This window comes from Geotrypetes seraphini, chromosome 11 (genome assembly GCF_902459505.1).
Source record: "Geotrypetes seraphini chromosome 11, aGeoSer1.1, whole genome shotgun sequence".
Classification (NCBI taxonomy): domain Eukaryota; kingdom Metazoa; phylum Chordata; class Amphibia; order Gymnophiona; family Dermophiidae; genus Geotrypetes; species Geotrypetes seraphini.
Window position 1 is genome coordinate 138,044,683 of NC_047094.1, and position 22,962 is coordinate 138,067,644.

The following is a 22,962-nucleotide window of genomic DNA, read 5'->3' on the forward strand; positions in this document are numbered from 1 at the left end:
TGCGTTATAATTAGTACTATTATTATGGGGGTGGGGTCTAGGGTGGAGCTTGGGTGGGTCTGGGGCGGAGCCTGGGCAGGTCTGGGGTGGAGCTTGGGCAGGGGCACTCGGTTGATATTTGTTAGACTTAGGGGGTACTTGGCTTGAAGAAGTTGAGAAACTCTGTTCTAGATTGCTTTAGCCTTGTAGAGTTTCGCTGAGCGGTTTGGCTTACTTCTGCAGAGATCTCGTTGTTAGCCTTCTTTATTCTTTTGTGTGTTATATGCATGCAGTGTGTAGCTTTCCTTTCAATAATTGTAGTTCCTTTCCTCACTTATTTTAGACTGTAAACCACGTAGTTCTGTTTGTGCAGTTGTAGCGGCATAGAACATTTGTAATATATAAATAAAAACCATGTTTAGCAAATTTCAAAATAAATGTTAATAAATGTGTTTTGTTCCAGCCGAAGTAAACATCCAACAAGATGGGATTTTTCTGCTACTCCCAAACCACAAAACTTCCAGGTAACATGCTTAAGTGTGAGGTTTCAGGTTTCAGGTTTATTTACAGCCTTATCAAAATTCAAAGCGGTTTTACATAATATATAAAAACAAAGAATAGAAAGGCATAAGTTAAAAACAAATTATAATTATTAAAACAGACAATCAAACACACAGATGAATATTAACTTACCGAAACAAAATGAAAAAGGGTAGAAATACATTTGTGTAATGAAAAAGAGAGAGAGAAGGATCAAAACAAAAGGGAGGGGAACAAAAAATAAATAATCTAGCACTTTGTAGAAAAGATTAAAATGAATAAGAAAAAGCAAGGAGCGAAATTCCATTACAGTCCTTAAAAGGACTATTATACTCCAAATGTGTCTTTAAAAAGAAAGGCCTTCAAGCTACTTTTACATTTATCAAGTAATGAAATTTCTCTTATATAATTTGGTGCTGAGTTCCAGATGGTAGAGGCCGTAACAGAAAAGATATTAGTACGCATGGTGCTAATGTGTCTTAAAGAGGGAATAGATAACAGGTTTTGATTAGAAGAACGTAATGTGCAATGCGGGGTGTGGGGGATTAATAACCTGTTGATGAAATCAGGTAGACCGGAAGCTATGGTTTTATGTATCAGTAACATTATTTTATAAATAACTCGATGATCTATGGGAAGCCAATGGGCGTTAATCAAAAGTGGTGTGACATGGTCAAATTTTCGAGCTTTTGAAATGATTTTAATGGCAGTATTTTGAATAATTTGGAGGCATTTTATTTCTTTCTTAGTGATGCCTTTATATAATGCATAGCTATAGTCTAGTCGTGAAATGACTAGCGAATGAATAAGAGTATTTAAAGAAGTTTGGTCTAATAAAGTAGCAAGAGATCTAATCATTCGGAGGCGGTAGAAACATTTCTTGACTACTGAACTTATATGTTCATGGAACGAGAATTTTCGGTTAAGGATAACTCCAAGAAGTTTAATAGAAGTAACTATTTGAACAGGAACAGAGTTTATTGTAATAGGGACGGAAGAGGAGAAACCATCCTTAACTGGGAAAATCATTGCTTTGGTTTTGCTGATGTTGAAGGCTAACATATTTGTGTTTAACCAGTGGCAGATTTGATTCAGTTTCGAATTGATGGAAGAAATATCTGCGGGGTTATCTAGGTCAACGGGGTGAGTAAGTTGAATATCATCCGCATAAGCGAAGATAGAAAACCCTATTGATTGCCCTAGTGTGATGAGTGGAGCGAGGAAGATATTAAACAACGTAGGTGACAAAATGGAACCTTGTGGGATCCCATAACTATTAGAAAAAGTATTAGAGGAAGAACCTTTAAACTGGACTTTAGAGGAACGATCTTTGAAATATGATATAAACCAATCTAATACTTGATCGGAGATCCCTATGTCGCCTAGCCTATGGATTAGCAATTGGTGATCTATGGTATCAAAGGCCGACGATAAATCCAGTGAAATAAGTATAACTGATTTTTGGTGATCTAATTGATACATGATGTTAGTGGTTAACCCTATCAAGGATAATTCAGTCGAATGGTGATTACGGAAGCCCGTCTGATTTTGTTCGATGAAATCAGAGAGTTGATTAAAGACAATTTTTTTGGCAAATTTAGTCAAAAATGGGATATTGGAAATAGGCCGGTAGTTGGAGATCTCTGCTGCACTTATTTTGTTGTCTTTAATTGTGGGAAAGATGATTGATTCTTTCCATTGTTTAGGAACAGTACTTGTAGTAAGACTAGTTTCAATCAATTTGCGTATTTGGGGACCAAATATTGAAAAATAACGCTTAAGAATAAGAGGGGGAATGATTTCAACAGAGGAACCCTTGCCTCACCCATATGCATGCCCCCTGTGCAGTTAGGCACGAAAGCACTTAGGCATCAAGTTTCAAGTTCAAGTTTATTAAAACTTTGTTGTACACGCAATGTCAAGTACTAAAATTAGGAAACAAACAATAAAACAACTTTATACAAATAAACATACAGTGTATACGTACAAATAATTACCAGTACAAAAGGAAAGGAGGGTGAACTACAATCTTTAAAGAAAATAGAGATACATTTAGGGAAAAAAACAACTGGAGGGTAATAAAAATTAATCTTGAAAGCATGGCTAAACCTGGAGAAGAGGTAAAGGTGATTACGACCTATACGTAAAGTCTGATTAAAATTAAGTATTAGAGCATATGCATTAATGATAGAATAGCCTCATTATATGCCTAACTTTGGTCTACCCCTGTTTGGGTGCCAAAATTCTGTGCTTATCGGTGCCTAACTTTGGCACACTATACAGAATTAGGGGACATTGAAAAGACAAGCCACAAATATGTATTTCACCTGTCTCTGCACAGATAGAAGTGACCATCATCCAAGCTCAGAAGCTGGTGGGAGTTAACATTGATCCTGTGATACATGTGAAAGTGGGAGAAGAAAAGAAGCACACGACCACCCAAAAATCAACCAACTGCCCCTTCTACAATCAGGTACATGACATCACATGGCCAACCAAAAATCATTCAGCCAAGCTTTTGCCATTTGATACAAGATGATTTCCAGCTAGCTAGATGAGAACACAAGGGCATTTCAGACCCATTATGTTCAACAGCCATCTCTGTTTCATAGAAACATAGAAATAGACGGCAGATAAGGGCCACGGCCCATCAAGTCTGCCCACCCCAATGACCCTCCCTATCTATCTTTGCGGATAGATCCCACATGTCTATCCCATTTGGCCTTAAAATTTGGCACGCTGCTGGTCTCAATAACCTGAAGTGGAAGACTATTCCAGCGATCAACCGCTTATTCATATGTATACCATATGGCTCCAGAAAAAGGAGGACGGATTGAGACATCCGGGTTTTACTTACATTGCTTTCAATGAAACTAAAACCCAGATGTCTCAGTCTGTCCTACTTACTTCCGTTGCTTTCAGTGGAAGTAAAACCTGGATGTCTCAATCTGTCCTCCTTTTTCTGGAGCCATATGGTAACCCTATTCATTTGGCTACTCAGTTATCGACCTACTAAAATCAAGTATATGGTAGCATATGACCTACCTAAAAATTAATGTGCTATCTTCATTACAATCATGTTCCTTGAGGTACACAGATATCCCAAAATCATCCATTTGTCCATATTTTAATAAAACATACCCCTCCCCCCCCAACAAAAACAACAACCCTCTAGAGCCAGAATATGGCAACTCACAGCTCATATTCAAAGGATCTAGGTAGCGTGGGAGGTGTAGGGTGGGGTTTAGCAGCAATAGTTTCAGTCATAATTTAAGTAGACTTTCTTTGTAAACAGGCGTACCAGAATCTGATATTATGAAAACAAAAGATTCAGGGGTACACAGTAGGGAGCGCATTTAGAAATGTTTTTGAAGCTTCAACCAAGGCAGAAAATGCTGACAGAACACCTTTTTTTAAAAATCCATCTGTTCCTTTGTACTTATTGAGAGCAAATTGAACTCTGTTGTGAAAGCTTCAAGAATAGAAAAATGTAGCTAAAGGTTCCTGAGTAGTCTTCAAGTTTGCCGTGATCAGAATAGAAAGAAGACATTAATAAGATTATTTGTGTCTCTTAGGCTTTTGTGTGGATAAGATAGCAGGAGAAAACCTGGTGCTGACAGTTGATATCACCAGATGCAGACACTCTGTTTAGTTGGTGTGAAGTGGTCACTACTGCTGACTGGTCACTCAGGTGTCTCTGGTCTCTCTCTCTCTCTTATCTAATCCAGTCACTTCTGGTCACTTGGGTCTCTTCTGATCATAACCGGTTACATAGGTCTCCCTGCAGACCTGCTGGTCAACGGTCAATTCAGCTCTCCTGGTACTTTGGTCCCCACAGACCCACAGTCAACTTGGGTTTGAGCTTCCTGGGGGGATTAGGCAGGTGTCAGCCGGTATACTTCACTTGTCTTTCTGGGTTCCAGGCCTTGTTCATGTTTTTGAGAGGAAACGGTTGGAGCAGAAGTGGTAAGAGGTTAAGTTAGTAGAACGCTGTGAAAAATGTATCACAAAACAGGGTGATTATGTGGAAGAGTGTTTAAAAAAATAAAAGTACAGAAACATTTTTGATCCCTAATGGAGTCCAATCTGAGCTTTGGGACAGCAATTCCGTCCTAGTGATTTGTTAAGTTGCCACCTGCTTATGTGCTTGACTCAATCCAGATGTCTATAGAAAACATCTGTTACAGGTGAGCTACAAATACTGTTTACCCATAGAAATGGCTCACTGATGCCAACACATAGCCTTTCACCCATGTTCTGTAGAGATGATCCCAGGGCAGAGTATTGACCAGCATACAGATTTTAGATTAAAACATTACGTGTGGTGAGATCAGGCACAATATCTGTGGGCAACATTTTCCCAGTCAATAGTCAAAAGTGAAAGGTAGCATGGACTTTTGCTTTCATTATTGTTTCCCCCCAATGTGCTATGGAAGAAAAAATGTTAGCATTTTGTCACTGCGTGTCCTTATGATTAAATGACCTGTTGTTTTTTATTTTTAAATTTCAGTATTTCTTGTTTAAATTCCATGAACCCCAAGAGATTGTGTTTGACAAGCTGATAGAAATTTCAGTAAGTATCAGGACTGCATGTTTTATTCAGCTATTTCTGGCATAGGGCTTAAAGTCTTTGTTAAGTCTGAGGAATAGTTTCTAGAAAGTTATTCACCGGATACAATCAAGCAAAGTAGCGAGTGACACAGGGAGGCTCCAGGAGGCAATCGAAAGAAAACATTGCACAGTGTTTCTAGGACTTAAAGATTGGGTCAAAGCCCAAGTACGGTAGTTTTTGCACTTGTACAAGATTTTCAGTTTACAAACTTACAAGGAAGTGGCAGGAAATGAATGCCTGAGGCACTTATAATACAGTGTTTGAAATATGTGTAAGTACAATAGTTTACAGGGCCTATTTGGTTCCTTTTGTCTTAATATTATCTTTTTTTTTCCCCCCCTGAAAACAGTTATGAGAAAATCATAACAAAAGGTCTGGAATGGTGCTAGGCCAGGGATCTCAAAGTCCCTCCTTGAGGGCCGCAATCCAGTCGGGTTTTCAGGATTTCCCCAATGAATATGCATTGAAAGCAGTGCGTGCACATAGATCTCATGCATATTCATTGGGGAAATCCTGAAAACCCGACTGGATTGTGGCCCTCGAGGAGGGACTTTGAGGTCCCTGTGCTAGGCACAAATGGAAGCCCAGATCTTAAGTCAGATTTTAATTGCAGCATTAGAGAGAATCCGTATCCTGTACAATCACTATAGATTTGTGACCAGATTTCCTTATAGAGTGAAAGATAAGCACAGCTAATCTTCTGAAGAAGCAGCTCATTTTAAAACCAAACTTACAAATTTAGGGGCCCTTTTACTAAGCTGTTCTCTGGGCAGCTTCTTACCACAATGTAACCTTCCCCATTTCCCTGCTTGGGCTTTTTACCTTGAAAATCAGCTTGAACCTCTACTTGATAACACTTCTCCCTCCGTATACACAGGGGTTAGGGGCAGAGCCGGCCCGCGATATTGAAAAACCGTGAATGCAACTTTTATAGCCGACTCTGACCCACCTCCACCTCCCTCCTGCCTCCCGGACCTCCCCTGACCTTACTTGGAGGTGAAGCGGGGCAGGAACGATCTTCCTACGTGCCTGCCCCGTGCAGAGCCATCATCAAAAATGGCTGCTGTGAGTTCCCATGGTCTCACGAGCCTACAACGGGAACTCACGGCAGCCATTTTTGATGATGGCTGTGTACGGGGCAGGAGCATAGAAAGATCGTTCCTGCCCCGCGTCACCACTAGACCACCAGGTAAAGTCTGGGGAGGACCAGGACACAGGAGGGAGGTGGGGGTTGGATTGGAGGAAAAAACAGCAAATAACCAAATTCGCGAGTACTAAACCCACAAATTCAGAGGGGGAAGTGTAGATAAGATAAACAGCTTAGGACATTCCAATACTCTAATGCAGGACTTTCCAATACTCTAGAAGACCCGTATATGATGAACTGCAATGGTGCAAGGCTGGTAGAACTCATGCCTGAAATAAAGCCTAAGAAATTTAGTTGGGGTTTTGTTTTTTTTTTGCTTGTACCTTTCCAATCATTTCTTTTGGATGCATAGTGAATATATTCTGTACAAGCCGTGGTGCAGATTCCATCTCCCACGCAATTATTTATTGTATAGTATTTTGACCGCACTCAGCATGTCAAGTTCAAGTTTCAAGTTTATTAGGATTTTATATACCGCCTATCTAAGGTTATCTAAGCGGTTTTTACAATCAGGTACTCAAGCATTTTCCCTCTTGTGTTCATGCAGGTTCATGTCTTGTGTTCATGCAGGTTGTTCATGCAAAGAAGATTCCATTTATGGGAACGTGCATTGGGACATTCAAAATAGATGCAGGGACTGTGTACAACCAGCCAGGTACTGCCTATGCCCCAAAATTTCTGTTTAGGGTATAGATCTTCATGTTCTGCTCGTGTTCATTGGCAGAGCCTGTACTTGCTGCCAGTAGAGGCGTCTGTATGGATTGTGTATCCCCAATGGTTGCCTTCGTACATGTTATAGTTTATTATTTCTATTCCACCTTATACCAAAGTGGATTACAAAAAGCACACATAATTAAAAAAACAAACACTTACACAAAAAATAACAATACAGTTCCAAAAGGCAAACTTTTCAGGGAGCTGTTTTTATCAAACAAAACAAATGGCAAGTCAACAGTTTCTTAAACGTGCACACATCCACTTGATGACTGAGAGCAAAAGGCAGTTTGTTCCATTAAGTGCATCTGGCACATCCAGGCGCAGCTATTGATGAGTAAGCACCACCAGTCCAGAGGTATGTGCAGAACGTAAGTTCCTTGATGGCAGATATACCTGCAAACAGTTCTGTAGATACCAAGAAGCCTGCTCATGAAGACTCAAACTAATAACAACAACATATACCTAATACAATGAAATTTTATAAAGAGGAAACATGCTCAAAGGTAGGTACTCCAGTTGAACAGCTGAATCCTGAACAATTTGCAATGCCCACAAACTAGAGACAGGCAACCCAAGAAATACAACATTACAGTAATCTAGTCCAGAAACTTGTTTAAAGTCATACCCTGGAGGTAATTCCAAAGTTAAGCCAGGGATGATGCGTGCTAAGCTTGAATTCTATCATGGACTCTGTGTGCGCCTCCGCCATTATAGAATAGTAGCCCAAGTCCACACTTAATGTGTCTAATTTTATCTATGAGCACTTATGGTAGCTCAATGGCTGATATCAATGCTCACACCTTACTATAAATAGAATAAAAATATTTCTAAATGCTGCAAAAGATACTTCAAAAGATGCTGAAACGAGCAGCTGTAGTCAATTGACCAAAACAGAATGCCAGCTGTAACACACTTCACTCATCTAATCACCATGAATAAAACTAAATTTAAATATTAATAATAAATTTAATGTGCCTAGCAGATGATTGACAACCGTGCCGAGTGCTAGATGCTGTTTATAAAATCAGGCCCTAAGAGTAGTTGTGCTTGTAGCTACTAACTGGTGCCAATGAGCTCCAATGAAGGCCAACTATAGTCTATTATTGCTTATTAACACCAATTATCAGCTAATTATTAAATTAAATTACATGAGGAAATGACCTTATTTTATAACATGTAGCACAAATTGGGTGAGCAACTGTCTAGGATTGTCTATAACCAATGGAGGTGCCCATGAAACCAATGTATTCCCCACTCCAGTATTCTAGCGGATTGCGCATCTTCAGTTACTCCCTGTTGGGCAGGAAGTTTGTTATATTTCCCAGAGTAGGAAAGGCTTTGGATCGGGACGTGACTCCTACTCTCTCACAGCAGGTAAAGATTCCTCCCAAGACAAGAGAATGACTCCTGATCGCTCACAACAGAAGTTAGTGAGCATCTTCTGGAATCTTCTGATCAGATATCCTGTAGCAGCCTTCTGTTTATATGAGGGAGGCTCCTTAGTGGGTCTGGTGGCTTCGATTTGGATGCCATAAATTAGCTACTGACCCCTTGGGCAATCGAACAATCCGTTTCACTGCCCTAAGTCAAAAATGGCTGGCCCCGGGCCACTGAGTCACTGCCTACCTCTAGCTCTTGAGACTACAAACTAGATGCAGTATAGGACATCTTGAAATTTGGTCTTAGGGCAAAAGTCCCACAATGCTTTTTGCTGAAGTTTTCCATTATATAGATTTTCCCTCTTATGTTTCAAGAAACTAAACCCTGGGACAAAATGAGCTAGCAGTAAGATCTGCAGAGCTTTAGTGTGTGTGAATGTAAATATATACTGTATCTACTACTGCTGTCCATTCAGGCATGTCCAACCCTTGGATGCTCTATAGGCCAGTCCTAGGCCATGTTTCCCTGTTTTCCACAGCTTCCTTCAATTGCTTGATGTTCATTCCCGTGTCATTCTTAATGGGCCTTTGGTCTCCCCTGCTTCCTTTTACAACTGACCATTCTGAGTAGCACCTCGAATATACAGTATATATTCTTACACACATATGACTTCCATTGAATTTTATTATTTGATCATGATTTCTCCAAACTATCTTTCTAAATAAATAAATAAATAAACAGAAGGATTTGTATGTGAATTATGGAAACCTTGGGGTCGATATTCAGCTGACGATAGTATTTTTTTAGTGCCATTGGCATTATTCCTGGATATTCAATGCTAGGCCGTGTTTACACAACATTCAGCATTTATCTGTACAGTGGTGTAGCCAAGGGTAGGAGGTACCCAGGGCAGTGGCACCCCCTGTGTCCTCCTCTCCACCTTCTCCAACTCCTTCCCCGCCCCCGCCACACTCACACCCTCCCTTCCCCCCGTGCGAGCAGCTTCTCCAGCCTGCCGCTTGCGTCTGTGTTGGCTTTCCCTCTGATGTCACTTCTTGACCCTGCAACAGGAAGTGATTTCAGAGTGGAGCCAGGCCAGAAAAGTTGCTCGCACAAGCGAAGATTTAAAGCGGTATGATGGGCGGAGAGGTGCTGTTGCCCATCCCTCCCCCTTACTAAGCCACTGTATCCACATCAGCCCTAGGACTGACTTTTATGTGGTCAGATTTAACTGCTACACTTAACTGGTTAAGCATTTTACGTGCTGACTCTGCCCCTGAACAGCTCAGAAAATAGCTGATTTTGAGTTTAGTGGTCTGCAGCATTAACTGTTTAAGTGCTGCTGAATATCAATGGACAGGCCCCAAACAGGAGCCATTTTGACCCCATGATTTACAGAGATGGGATAAATCCGTCTATAAATAATGCGCTAATGGGATCCTTGTTCTTGCTACATACAGATCACAGATTCTTGCAAAAATGGGCCGTCATCACCGATCCCAAAGACACCCGGGCTGGCATCAAGGGATTTGTGAAATGCAACCTTTCTGTCGTGGCCAGAGGAGATGCCATGGTGGCTCCTCCTGCTACCTCCAGCAGTCAGAGTGATGACATTGAGAAGTAGGTGCTGGCTCTAAAAGCCTTTAGCATTTAAACAGTGCCATGGCCCTCTAGGATGATGTTTCTCCACCTGTCAGACTGTGCTTATGTGCATGACATGCTCTACACTACCATCTCCAGCTGAACAGAAGAGCCCAGCTATCATTTGATTGTAGTTATAACTTTCAAGACCATCGAAGTGCATCTAGCTGGTTTATTTACAATGCTAAAAAAATTAAAATAATTATAAGTGGGGGAAGAGTGAACATTAAAAGACAATTTACAAATACAAACTTGGACTTGAGGGGAAAGAGGGGCAAGGAGAGAGACTACGGGAACTCCCCATAGCCATTTCTTAATGGCTATCTGCATGGGGCAGGAGTGTAGGAAGATCGCTCCTGCCCCAAAAGCCAGCTAGACCACCAGGTAAGGCCGGGATGCCAGGGGAAGGCGGAAGGGAGGCGGGGGTGGGTCAGAGCTGGATATTCACACACACACACACACACACTACATGTCAGCAGAATTCCTCATACACAGAACACAGCAGAATGAAGGACCATTAATTACAAATGTTAACATAAGAATAGCCTTACTGGGTCAGACCAATGGTCCATCAAGCCCCGTTGCCCGTTCTCATGGTGGCCAATTCTGAGAGTAACAAGATTCTAGAAACCCAAATAATAACAAGATTGGACTGGTGTTCTCTTATTTTCAATGCAGTGATGGTGCTGCAGCCCCATTTCGATCTGCATTTATACAATATCTATCACATTAGGTAGCAATTAGCTGCTGGTGAGCGAACAATAAAGCCAAAGTGTTTTTTTTTTCTTTCTTTCAGAAATTTGCTTCTTCCTAAAAGAGTTTCTGCTGAAAGACCTTGGGCAAAAATAAGTATAAAGATCTTCAAGGCAGAAGGCTTGCCCAACATGAGTGCAGGCATCATGGGGAGCTTCTCCAAGATTATAGGAGAGAAAAAGGTCTTCATTGATCCGTATGTTCAGGTCTCATTTGCTGGACAACAGGTAAAGGGAGAAAGACTTGACGACCAAAAAAGTCACTTCAGATAGACTGAGGATAAGAGAAAAAGAAGCAGACTTATAGGCTTACCTTATGGCTCCAGATAAAGGAGGATGGATTGAGACACATATGGTAATGCTAGACTTCTACCCTCTCCCCCCAAAAAAAGGATCAGCTGTTTTGCTTGTTTAAATAGTCTAACTCAGTGATTCCCAACCCTGTCCTGGAGGAACACCAGGCCAATCGGGTTTTCAGGCTAGCCCTAATGAATATGCATGAGAGAGATTTGCATATGATGGAAGTGATAGGCATGCAAATTTGCTTCATGCATATTCATTAGGGCTAGCCTGAAAACCCGATTGGCCTGGTGTTTCTCCAGGACAGGGTTGGGAACCACTGCCCTAATGAATATGCATGAGAGAGATTTGCATATGATGGAAGTGATAGGCATGCAAATTTGCTTCATGCATATTCATTAGGGCTAGCCTGAAAACCCGATTGGCCTGGTGTTTCTCCAGGACAGGGTTGGGAACCACTGCCCTAATGAATATGCATGAGAGAGATTTGCATATGATGGAAGTGATAGGCATGCAAATTTGCTTCATGCATATTCATTAGGGCTAGCCTGAAAACCCGATTGGCCTGGTGTTTCTCCAGGACAGGGTTGGGAACCACTGCCCTAATGAATATGCATGAGAGAGATTTGCATATGATGGAAGTGATAGGCATGCAAATTTGCTTCATGCATATTCATTAGGGCTAGCCTGAAAACCCAATTGGCCTGGTGTTCCTCCAGGACAGGGTTGGGAACCACTGCTCTAACTTTATTTCGCCTTAGTTTCAATGTAATTGTTAGAATCTTAGAGAACTATCAAAGGTACTCGTCAGGTCTACATCATTTTGCGTTAGTTCAGTCTTCTTTCTCATCCATTAGCCAATTATCCCAATTAAGAGAACGAGAGGGAAATTTGTCACCATGGAGTATTGTCATGAGCAAGTGATTTGCCCTAAACAATCATTTATTTGCAGTTTGGTGAGAAACAAATACTAACACATACACACACCCTTTTATGAAGCCGTATTAGGCTTTTTTATTGTCGGCCATGGCGGTATTAGTAGAGAATGACACAGGGACAAATTTGGCCCCATCCCCGCAGGAACTCATTTTCCCCATCCCGTCCCCATGAGTTCTGTCGCAGTCTCTGCCCTTTCCTGTAAGCTCTGCCTTAACCGCATAAGTCTCGGACACTTATGAAATTAAAGTGTTTGAGGCTTGTGCAGATGAGGATGGAGCTTGCAGGAATGGGGCAGGGACAGGAAAAGATGAGACAATGAGTTCCCACGGGAATGGGGGGAAAAATTTGTCCCCGTCTCATTCTCTAAAATGGAGCACTCAGCTCTGAGTTTGACCAAGGCCTATCTTTTAGTAAAACGTATCTAAGAGTTGTATTTTATTTTTTATAAGTTGATGTTTTGTGATCACATATCTATTTTTAGAACCTGCTTCAGTATAAATGGGCTATAAGTCTTTTAAATAAATAAATAACGGACTTTTTGTAAAATATGATGCATGCATATATGACAAACTGGTTTTCTTTCCAATGTCAGGGAGAAACATCTGTTGAAAGCAACACTACAGAGCCTGAGTGGAATGAGCAGATCAGCTTCATCGAGATGTTCCCACCACTTGCCAGAAAGATCAAAGTGCAGGTGCTGGATGATGCAAACATCGGAGATGTGGCTTTAGCAACACAGTTCATTGATTTGCAACAGATTTCAGATCCCGGGAGGAATGGTGAGATGCAATGTTTTTCTAGTCCTCTGGGATAACACTTGATCCTTACTTAAAGCATTAACTTTCAGATCTGTTCATTCCCCTGATTCCCAACATCTGTCGGCAGTCAGTCCTGACATCTTGGGCAGCTTTATCTTAGTAGCTTACACAGAACTGAATAGCATCAAGAAACATGAGATGAAGCTACTAAGTAGTAGATTTAAAACAAACCGGAGAAAATACTTCTTCGCACAATAGAAACATAGAAAAAGACGGCAGAAAAGGGCTATAGCCCACCAAGTCTGCCCATTCCAAATACCCGCCCCCTGGTTTCACTCCCTTAGGGATTCCATGTGAATATCCCATTTTCTCTTAAAATCCGACACGCTGTTGGCCTCAATCACCTGCAGTGGGAGTTTGTTCCAATGATCCACCACTCTTTCAGTGAAGAAGTATTTTCTGGAGTTGCTATGGAACTTCCCTCCCCTGATTTTCAGCGGATGCCCCCTGGTGGTCGAGGGTCCCATGAGATAGAAGATATCTTCTTCCGACTCGATACGGCCCGTGATGTACTTAAACGTTTCAATCATATCACCCCTCTCTCTTCGTTCCTCAAGTGAGTACAGCCTCAGTTTATTCAGTCTTTCTTCATATGTGAGATCCTTGAGCCCAAGACCATCTTAGTGGCCATTCGTTGAACCGACTCGATTCTCAGCACATCCTTCCGGTAGTGTGGTCTCCAGAATTGAACGCAATACTCCAAGTGTGGAGTTCGTTGCCAGAAAATGTGAAATCAATTAGTTTAGCGGGGTTTAAAAGAGGTATGGATAATTTCCTAAAAGAGAAGTCTAAAGGCCATTATTTTATTTATTTATTTTTAAAATTTCTATACTGGTTTTTTCCAAGACAGTTTACAAAAAGTTACATACATAAAATATAAAACCAAATCAGAACAAAGTAGGAACAAAAACAAACAGATTCAATCCTTACATAAGATCAATTATTCATAGAAATGCATCTACAAATAGTTGTGTTTCTAACATTTTCCTGAATGAGTTCCTGTCTCTACATTTTCGAATTTGACCAACAAGGCTATTCCACAACTTTACTCCAGCCCATATAAAAGTCATAGAATTTGTTTCCACATATTTAGAATTAGCCTTTGTTTTCAGCAATGCTGAATTTTCAGAACGCAATGATCTTGATGGTTGATATCCAGACATTAAATTCTTAAAAAATTCAGAGATCGTGCCATACAGAAATTGGTGACATAACATAATTGCTTTGTATTGAATTCTAAATACCACTGGCAGCCAATTAAGACGGGGAAATCCATTGCTTATTCCTAGGATACGCAGCATAAAGTCTGTTTTGCTACTTGAGATCTAACTAGGTACTTGGGATCTGGGTTGGCTACTGTTGTAAACAGGATACTGGACTTAATGGACCTTTGGCCTGTCCAAATATGGCAATTCTTATGTTTTTATATGAGCCAAGTGTAGGACATCACTGATGAGGCTGGCTCTTAGGCATTATGACATCACAATCTCAGCTCTGGAATGTTGCTACTCTTTGGATCTCTGCCAGGTTCTTGGGACCTGGGTTGACCACTGTTGGACCTTCGATCTGTCTCAGTAAGGCAATTCTTATGTTCTTATGTGATCCAAGTACAGGATAATAAGAATAACTTTATGTTTATATACCGCAATACCACAAACAGTTCAGAGCGGTTTACAGAGGAAGAGACTGTATATAGACAGCGACATTACAAAAAATATTCAAAATTACATTTGCATGTTAAGATTAATGACATTCATCTGGAAGTATTTTAAAGATACGTCAAGGCAGGGATGGGGTCAGAGAAATTTATCAAAGAGAGAGGTTTTAATTGACTTCCTGAAAGTTTAATAGGAAAGTGCGTTTGAAATAAATTTGGTTAAACATTTATTCCATTTGCCTGCTTGGAACGATAATGTTCTATCAAGGAATCTCTTGTAGATGCAGCCCTTCGGAAAAGTAAACACGTGTATGAGTTGTGCCTGGAAATTCGAAATGATGAGATAGATAAATTGGGGATGATCCTGTTATGGCTTTGAAGCAAAGGCAAGCAAACTTAAAAATGACCCTTTGCTTCCACTGGCAGCCAGTGTAGCTTCTTGTAATACGGGCTTACATGATCCGATTTCTTGAGACCATAAATGAGACAGACTGAAGCATTCAGAACGATTCTTAGTCGTTTGATGGTTTTCTTAAAAGATCCCAAGTATATAATATTGCAGTAGTCTAAGACAGTGTTCTTCAACCTTTTTACACCCGTGGACCGGCAGAAATAAAAGAATTATTTTGTGGACCGGCAAACTACTAAGACCGAAATTTTAAAAAACCACATTTTTGCCCCGTCTCCGCAAGCTCGGTCCCCACAAACCATCTGATCCCATCTGCACAAGCCTCAGTTATGATTTTATATTGAACGTATTTTATTAAAGTATAAAAAGAAACAATATTCTGTACAATTGTCATTTTATAAATATAAATATTCAGAGCAAGGACCAACAAAACCCCTGTCTCCCCTCCCCTTCACATATATCCCCTCTACTATCAAGAAAACTGAACAAGCCAAATTATTACAGAATGCTACACAGAAATATCATGCTAACAGAATACTGCAGTCACACATGACAGGAATAGTGTTAGGCTTTGCAGTCCCCAGTTATGTCTCTAGCAGGATATATATTTCAAATCTGATATATTGTAATGACAAAATAGAAATAAAATGATTTTTTTCTACCTTTTGTGGTCTCTGCTTTCATCTTCTTTCCACTCTTCCTTCCAGCATCTGCCCATTCCATCCACTGTCTGGCCTCTCCCCCTTCCATATGTATCTGACTTCTTTCTATGTCCCTCTCCCCTTTTCATCCAGCCTGTGCCTCCTCTCTCCTTTTTACATCATTCATTCCAGCTTCACTGCTTTCTTCATTTTTATCTCTCCTACACCAGATCTAGCATCTTTATCCCTCTCTCATTTCTTTGCTGACCCCCTTTCCAGCATCAATCTCTCTCTACTTTCTCATTCCTGTCTCTCCCCTTTCCCTCCTCTAATCTCCCTGCCAGCTGTTTCCTTCCTTTTTACCTTCTCCCTTCCCTCCTCCCCCCTATCCAACAGTAGCTCTCTTCCCAACTCTTTCCCTCTTCCCCTCCCAGCAGCATATCTCTTTCTACCTCTCTCCAGGTGCAGTAGCAGCTCTCCCTTTATCCATCAGCTTCTCAGCCTCCAACAGTGGTTTCCTCTCCTTCCAGCAGCTCTCAGTACTTGCCTGCAGCAGTGATTTCCTTAGGCAGCCTTGGGTCCGTTGCCGCCTCTGAGGAAAGGGGAAGTTGCCAAAGTGAATCACTGCCTTGGTAAGTACAGAGCTGCTAGGAGAGGAGACAGCCACTGTTGAAGGCTCCCCATGATATTATTCCTGCTGTGCCCTGCACATTCGCGACCCCCCCCCCCAAGCCGGCAAAAACAGCTTTGCACCGCAGGACCAGCCGCCCAATACGAGCCGGAGGCCCCTACCCGCCGCATCCTGCACGTGGGCAGACTCAGCACAAACGCTGCTGATGGCCCCAATTGACACGCTGACCTCCCCGCGCACGCTGACCATCTTCTCTCTGCCTGCACTTTCCCCGCGGCCCTCTTCGGCGACTCAGCAGGGGCAGCGATCAAGACAGGCTGCAAACGTCGGGATCTTCCCTCTATGAGTCCCGCCTATTTTGTTTCAACTTCCTGTTTCCGCATAGGCGAGACTCACAGAGGGAATGGCCGACATCGGCAGCCTGTCTTGATCGCCCGAGGCTGGGAGGAACAGAAGATTTCTGCAAACACCATCGGGGCAGAAAATTTAACGGGTCCATCTCGCCGGTCCTGTGCGGACCGGCAGGAATTTTCTGCGGACCGACACCGGTCCGCGGACCGGCGGTTGAAGAACTGTGGTCTAAGATGTTTAAGATCAAGATTGGACCAGCAGTTGAAAAGAGAAGAAATCAAAATAGTGTTTAAATAGTGATAATAAAGCCATTGTGACATCACCGATGAGGTTGGCTCTTAGGCATAGGTGCAATGAGGCATTATGACATCACAATCTTAGCTCTGGAATGTTGCTACTCTTTGTACTTGGGACCTCGGGTGGCCACTGTGACAGAAGCACTACCCTAGAACCTTCTCATGAGGGGATAAATTCAATAGAGCTCCCTTGCAATCCTCCTGAACACCTGGGTTCATCTGTGTTGGAAAAGTGTCACCAATCACCTCAAATGGAATCTGATTGTTTAATACAGTAGTGGGTGTGATCTTGTTTGTGACCTTGGATGCCCTATGAATGGCATAGAGTTTACTGTTAGAATGTCTCACTGGTGATTTTTTTGTGTTTTGTCGCAGCTGGCTTTAATCCTACTTTTGGGCCTGCCTGGGTAAATCTCTATGGCTCACCCCAGAACTACACCTTGCGAGACATCCACCGCGATCTTAATGAAGGGCTGGGTGAGGGCATATTTTATAGAGGGCGCCTTCTGGTGGCCATATCGATAGAGATTTTCATCAATAACAGGATGGCAGAGAAGAAGCCAGCCCAGGTACTAAAGAGTATACTCAGCAAGCCGAAAATGAAGAATAAAAGCAAAAAAGCTAAGGAAAAATCTAAGGAGAAGTCAAAGGAACAAAGTCAGAAAAAAGGAGATGAGGCAGAGGTGGCTGAAGCCTTGGAACAACCCAGCGCTGTAACTGTAGAGGTGGAAAACATTCTGCCACTGCCAGAGGTAAGTGACGTACCAGGGAGGGTTGAGTTACCTCACCATATAATTGTCTCCTCAACTAGACATTCAGCTCAAACAAGGTGACAGTCCTGGTTTTATCCAATGGCAGCTCCTGTTTTTATGAAAATCAGAGCTACAATCTGCACAGTTTGATCAGCCTGGCTAAGAATGGCAACCGAATCACAGCATTAGTGGACTTATTTATTACTTTGGATTTGGCTAATGCCTTCCTCAGTGGGAGATCAAGGTATGCCACATTTGGTTACTTTCTCTTTTCCTGGAGGGCTCACAATCTAATTTTTGTATCTGAGGCAATGGGAGGGTTGGATGCAACCTCACGAGGCAGCAGTGGAAATTGAATTGGGCACCCCTGGATGTCAAGCCCAGTGCTCTAGTCACTAAGCTACCCCTCCACTCCTAGACCCGTACTTAGTGTGACAAAATTCCTTTTTGACCCTGGAAGGACCTTCTTCCACATTCCCACATGTCTGACTCTGATCACGTCAACCAAGATGGCCACCCTTCCTCCAGCAGCTCCCAGTCAGTTCCTTCCCATCAGTCTCCTTCTGCCTCCATGGCTCTGGTTCTGGCAATGAGAAGAACAGCAGATAAGACGTTTCGGAACTGGAGAAGCCTGTTTTTACAGCCCTCTACCAGGCATCTATGCTAAAGGCTGGGCCTGTGAGTGTGGCTGCCAAGGCCTCTGTTCTCACCCTACACTTCAGACTGCTGCTGGAGCCAGAGCCACAACCATGAGGTCAGTGGGATCCAGTAGAGGGGAAATGATCAGATTCAACAGGGAACAAAAGGGCTATAAAGTGCAAGAGTGTTCCAAGGTCTGTAGAGCAGGGGGAGGGCACATTTAGGGGCTGTGTGCAGGAAGGAGTAGCCTAGTGGTTAGAGCTACAGCCTCAGCCCTCTGAGGTTGTGGGTTCAAACCCCGTGCTGCTCCTTGTGACCCTCCATTGCCCCAGGTACATTAGATAGATTGTGAGCCCACCGGGACAGAGAGGGAAAATGCTTGAGTACCTGATTGTAAAAACCACTTAGATAACCTTGATAGGCTGTTTATAAATACCATAAATAAATAAAATGCTTGAAGGTCCACATGGGGGGAGGTTCAGGGTGGGGGGGGGAGGTGAGGCAGAGCAGTAGGTCAGGGTGGGGAGAAGGAGTTCATTACCTGATGATCGGGTGAGGGTTGCATTAAAGATGTTGAAGAGAGAGTTACATTAACTCAGTGTTGGGGGGGGGGGAGAGGAAGAACATATATTATCTCTGCATTGGGACAGGATTACAATGTTTCCTGCTATGATCAGTACATGTTCTCCCTTCCTCTTCTAGAGATTCTCCCTCTCCTGCACCACAGACAGAGCTTTGGGTTCTAGTGTCACTATGCAGTATCTCAGTCTGCAGGGTACATAGATAACAGTATTGCTGGCTTTCCCTTTCAGAATGCACTGGGAGTAAAGGAGGAATTCCTGCTCTTTGCTTCCTTCTTCGAAGTTACCATGATTGACCCCAGCATTGGTTCTAAGCCTGTCAGCTTTGAGATGTCTATAGGTAACATTCGAGGAAGCTTTTAATCTTCCAATTATACATATGGAAAAGAAGAAACTGTGGTTTATAGTTTAGTGACATCTGATAGTGACAGTATCCGTTATTACAGGCATAGCGGTTTGGTTGCCATCCGGGGCAGAGCACCCCCTCATCCAGGCGCATCACCTCCCCTCCTCCAGGCAATGGGGAAGGGGGTAAATGGAGCAGTTGTGAGGCCTCGATCTGCATGCATGTGGCTGCTGGTTCTGCCATTCCCCAGACCCTGAACAGGAAGTGTGATTTCAGAGGGGGTGGGAGCCGGCAGACCTGATGGCTGCACACATGTGGACTGTGACCCCATGGCTGCTCCGTGTGCCCCCTTATGGCCTGCACCCAGGGCACACAGCACCCACCACCCTGCCCTTGGTATACCACTGGTTCCAGTGCTATATCAGGGGGAAGGGGAAACTTATCTGTTACGGTTTAGCAGCAGAGCAGTAGAAAGAAAATGAGTCTGTAATTCTGGCATAGGACCCCTGATCTGTAAGCGTGCCATAGAAAATAGGTTTCAGGACGTTCCACCACGTTATTTATGCATATTTTAGTGAGCACAATAATTTTTTAGCAAGATTTTGTTTACTGCTAAATATATACTGTAAGTTAGGAAAAACTTGTTTCAGGGTTTATTAAAAATTTGATTAATCGCCTATCACAATTCTAAGCGATATACATTAACTTTAAAAAGGGAGGGGAATACAAATTTAAAATAATTAACAAAGCCAAACTGTAGACAAAGAACAGACGGACAAGAAACAAGAGGGAAAGGGATGAACTACAATATAGTCGGAGAAAGGAACATAGAAGGGAAAACCAAAAGGGAAGGAAAAATTATTCATAAACTGCCTTTATAGAGTCCAAGAAGATAACAGAATCAATGTTCGAATGCATCTCTATATAAGAAGCTGTTAGAGATAGAAACATGATGGCAATTAAAGGCCAAATGGCCCACCCAGTCGGCCCATCAGCAGCATCCACTATCTCTTCCTCTCTCTGAGAGATCCCACGTGCCTATCCCAGGCTTTCTTGAATTCAGACACTGTCTGTGTCTCCACCACCTCTTCCGGGAGACTGTTCCACGCATCTACCACCCTTTCTATATCACCTCTTAACTTCATCCCATGCCCTCTCATTGCTGAGCTTCGTTTCAAATGAAAGAGATCCTCCTCAGGTGCATTTATGAGACCATTTTCTTTACACAATTTTGAACTAAGGGGTCCTTTAATTAAAAAGTGGTAAGCACTAGTGTGTGCTCATCACAAAGGGATTTAGCACGGGACACACTCATGCGTCCTGTGGTAAGTTTCAAATTTGCAAAGATGAGCTAAAAAATATTTCCTTTTTTTTAATGTTAAGGGGGTGTCTGCGCTAATCAATTAGCATAAGATTAGCATGTGAGTCCTTACTGCTTGCAAAACAGGTGGTAGTGAGTGCTCAGGCAGTAATTGTTTTTAATTGGCAACATTAACGCATGACCATTAATTAAAAAAATAGAAAATTAGCCATTTTATTGCTGCCGCAAAAATGGCTTTATGTACAGGAAACCCCGTGTAAGGGCGTGCTAAGGTCATTTTCTACCATTGCTTAGTGGAAGGACCTCTAAATTTGCTTGTCAGTTCTGGTTTGGACAAATTCCTGGAGGAAAAGTCCTAAGTCTGTTATTAAGACATGGGGAAAGCCACATCGTCTAACTTATCCAGGAAGTCTAGTAAAACATTCGATTATCCCTGCAGAATGACTAAGTCTAGGTCAGCCCACATCCCGCCCCAACCACTCCTCCATATACGCCCCTTTTAGCTCTGGGCACACAGCGGCATTCATAGGCCTAAAAAGTCCCAAAATAGGTTTGATTATTGGCACTCGGACGACCTGCCTTTTAGATCATCCAAGTGCTGACTTGGACGGGTTTTTAGACGTGTTTAAGTTTTGATTATGAGCCCCATACACTATATTTACCCCCTTCCCCCACCCTGAACAATATTTCATGCATTATGAACTGGACTTTTTCCCCATAATCTCATACTTCAATAAAAGTGCCACTAGCATGTTAGTTTTAACCACGCCAGTCCATAAATTTGTCTCTTATGCAAGCATCTTCGTGCAGTTCTCAGTGACAGATAAAGGATAAATCATGGCAAAGAGCTTACCTTTTATTAAAAGAACTAATTTCACAGGAAACTATGGAAAAGCAGCCGAGGTCATCGCCAAGAGCTCTACAAAGGGTGTGAAAGCAGAGGGGCCGGAGGAAAAACAATCACTGCTGGACGCAGGCTCAGAAGATGAACTGGACGTGCAGATGTTACCTTCCACTACAGCACAACTGGACAAGTCGGTGACTCCCAGCAAGAGTCCTGAGCCCACGGAATATGACAGGTGATTTATTAACCACTGCAGCTGCTTTCTAAATGAAATATAAGCAGTATAGCAACCCCTATGTGCTTATAGTTCAGACGGGCACGCTTCACATGACACTGGGCAACTTTTACAGAAATGCCAGCTTAGTGCAAATAGTCAAAAAATGCATAACTGCGAAAACCAAATCACCAGGCAAGAAGACAATTAGGGACAAATTCTCCAAACGGTGTCCCAATTGGGATACACGTTTTTTAAAATAATGTAGGCTTAGGCTCCTGTGTTGTGCCTACCGGAAGACGCTTGTGAACTCCTAAGGCTGGCATGGGCGTGGCTTGTGCCCATAGGCATCTCTAGGCGTCCCTATGCGCCTCCAGAGGTGTGAGACCAGCTCCTTTGAAACGCAGGCCTACATTTACGGCGCCTATGTTAAAAAAAAGACATGATTCTGGACACAGTGCCTGCTGATAATTGACACGCAACAGATGCACGATTGGCAGGCGCTTTTCTGTGACAGGCACCACTTCCAGAATCAGGCCCTTAATGAAACACAAATCAGAGATCTAACCTGAGACCCTGAATCACATAGTTTCTGCAAGAATTGCCAGCCTCAGGGTAGTATCGGTACTGTGAGAATATATTTTAAAAAAAAACAACAGCTTACATGTACGTGGTTCACACTAATGTTTCAAAATAGGCCTGAAAATATAGTGTCCATATACTCAAAAGATTTTAACCAGGCAGGAGCTGGTTAAACCTCGCTGACCTAGCCATCTGCCAAGACTGAGCGACACTTCAGTGGGTACTGTCTCTGAATATTGCCTGTGACGGCCATGACACTGTCCAGTTAGCATCAGGGTGTTCTGGGGGCGAAGCTTAGGTGGAGCTGGCATTACTTATTATTATTTATTTTATGAGGTTATAAATTTGCTTGAGATGGGTTTTATTGACTACCTTTTTTAATTGTATGATCTGCTTTTTTTAATGCAGTTTTCATGATGTTTTAAATGTATTATTAGCTTTTGTCATATAGTTTTTGTAATTTTTGTGAATTTGTCTTGTTCTGTTTTGTTGTTTGATTATGTATGTAATTTTGAAACCTGCTTAGCATTGTTGGATTTGCGGGATATAAATATTTTAAATAAATAAATAAAATAATAAATAAATATTTATAACCTGCATATCCAACCAGTCTAAGCAGGTAACAGCATCACATACATAATAAAAAAATAAACCATACCATAAAATACACAAAACAAAAAAAAACAAAGTACCCTCTGCAAGATAAAAAGTTCAAAAACAAACCCACCAGCCCCATTAAAAATCAAACACACAAAAAAACAGCCTCACAAATACTTCAATGTTAAAACACAGCCATAAACCTGTTCCCCAACATCTTACCTTACTTAACAAAGCAACGTTCTAAAAGCGGTTTTCAAACCTTTTCTAAACACA

The 22,962-nt window shown here is 42.1% G+C and overlaps 1 protein-coding gene across 2 annotated transcripts in view; it reads left to right on the plus strand.

Annotated features, from left to right (window-relative positions):
* The window catches only part of LOC117369132 (fer-1-like protein 4), a 113,488-nt gene that overhangs the window by 34,957 nt on the left and 55,569 nt on the right, over window positions 1–22,962 (plus strand). Inside the window, exons 8-17 of one of the 2 annotated variants that reach the window (XM_033963169.1) lie at window positions 443–503; window positions 2,861–2,992; window positions 5,030–5,092; window positions 6,849–6,933; window positions 9,836–9,995; window positions 10,813–10,996; window positions 12,600–12,786; window positions 17,186–17,562; window positions 19,014–19,122; window positions 21,330–21,528. In XM_033963169.1, the coding sequence (XP_033819060.1) occupies window positions 443–503; window positions 2,861–2,992; window positions 5,030–5,092; window positions 6,849–6,933; window positions 9,836–9,995; window positions 10,813–10,996; window positions 12,600–12,786; window positions 17,186–17,562; window positions 19,014–19,122; window positions 21,330–21,528 (1,557 nt within the window). Of the gene's footprint in view, window positions 1–442; window positions 504–2,860; window positions 2,993–5,029; window positions 5,093–6,825; window positions 6,934–9,835; window positions 9,996–10,812; window positions 10,997–12,599; window positions 12,787–17,185; window positions 17,563–19,013; window positions 19,123–21,329; window positions 21,529–22,962 lie in introns of those variants that run through there. The other variant, XM_033963170.1, reaches the window with a different exon arrangement.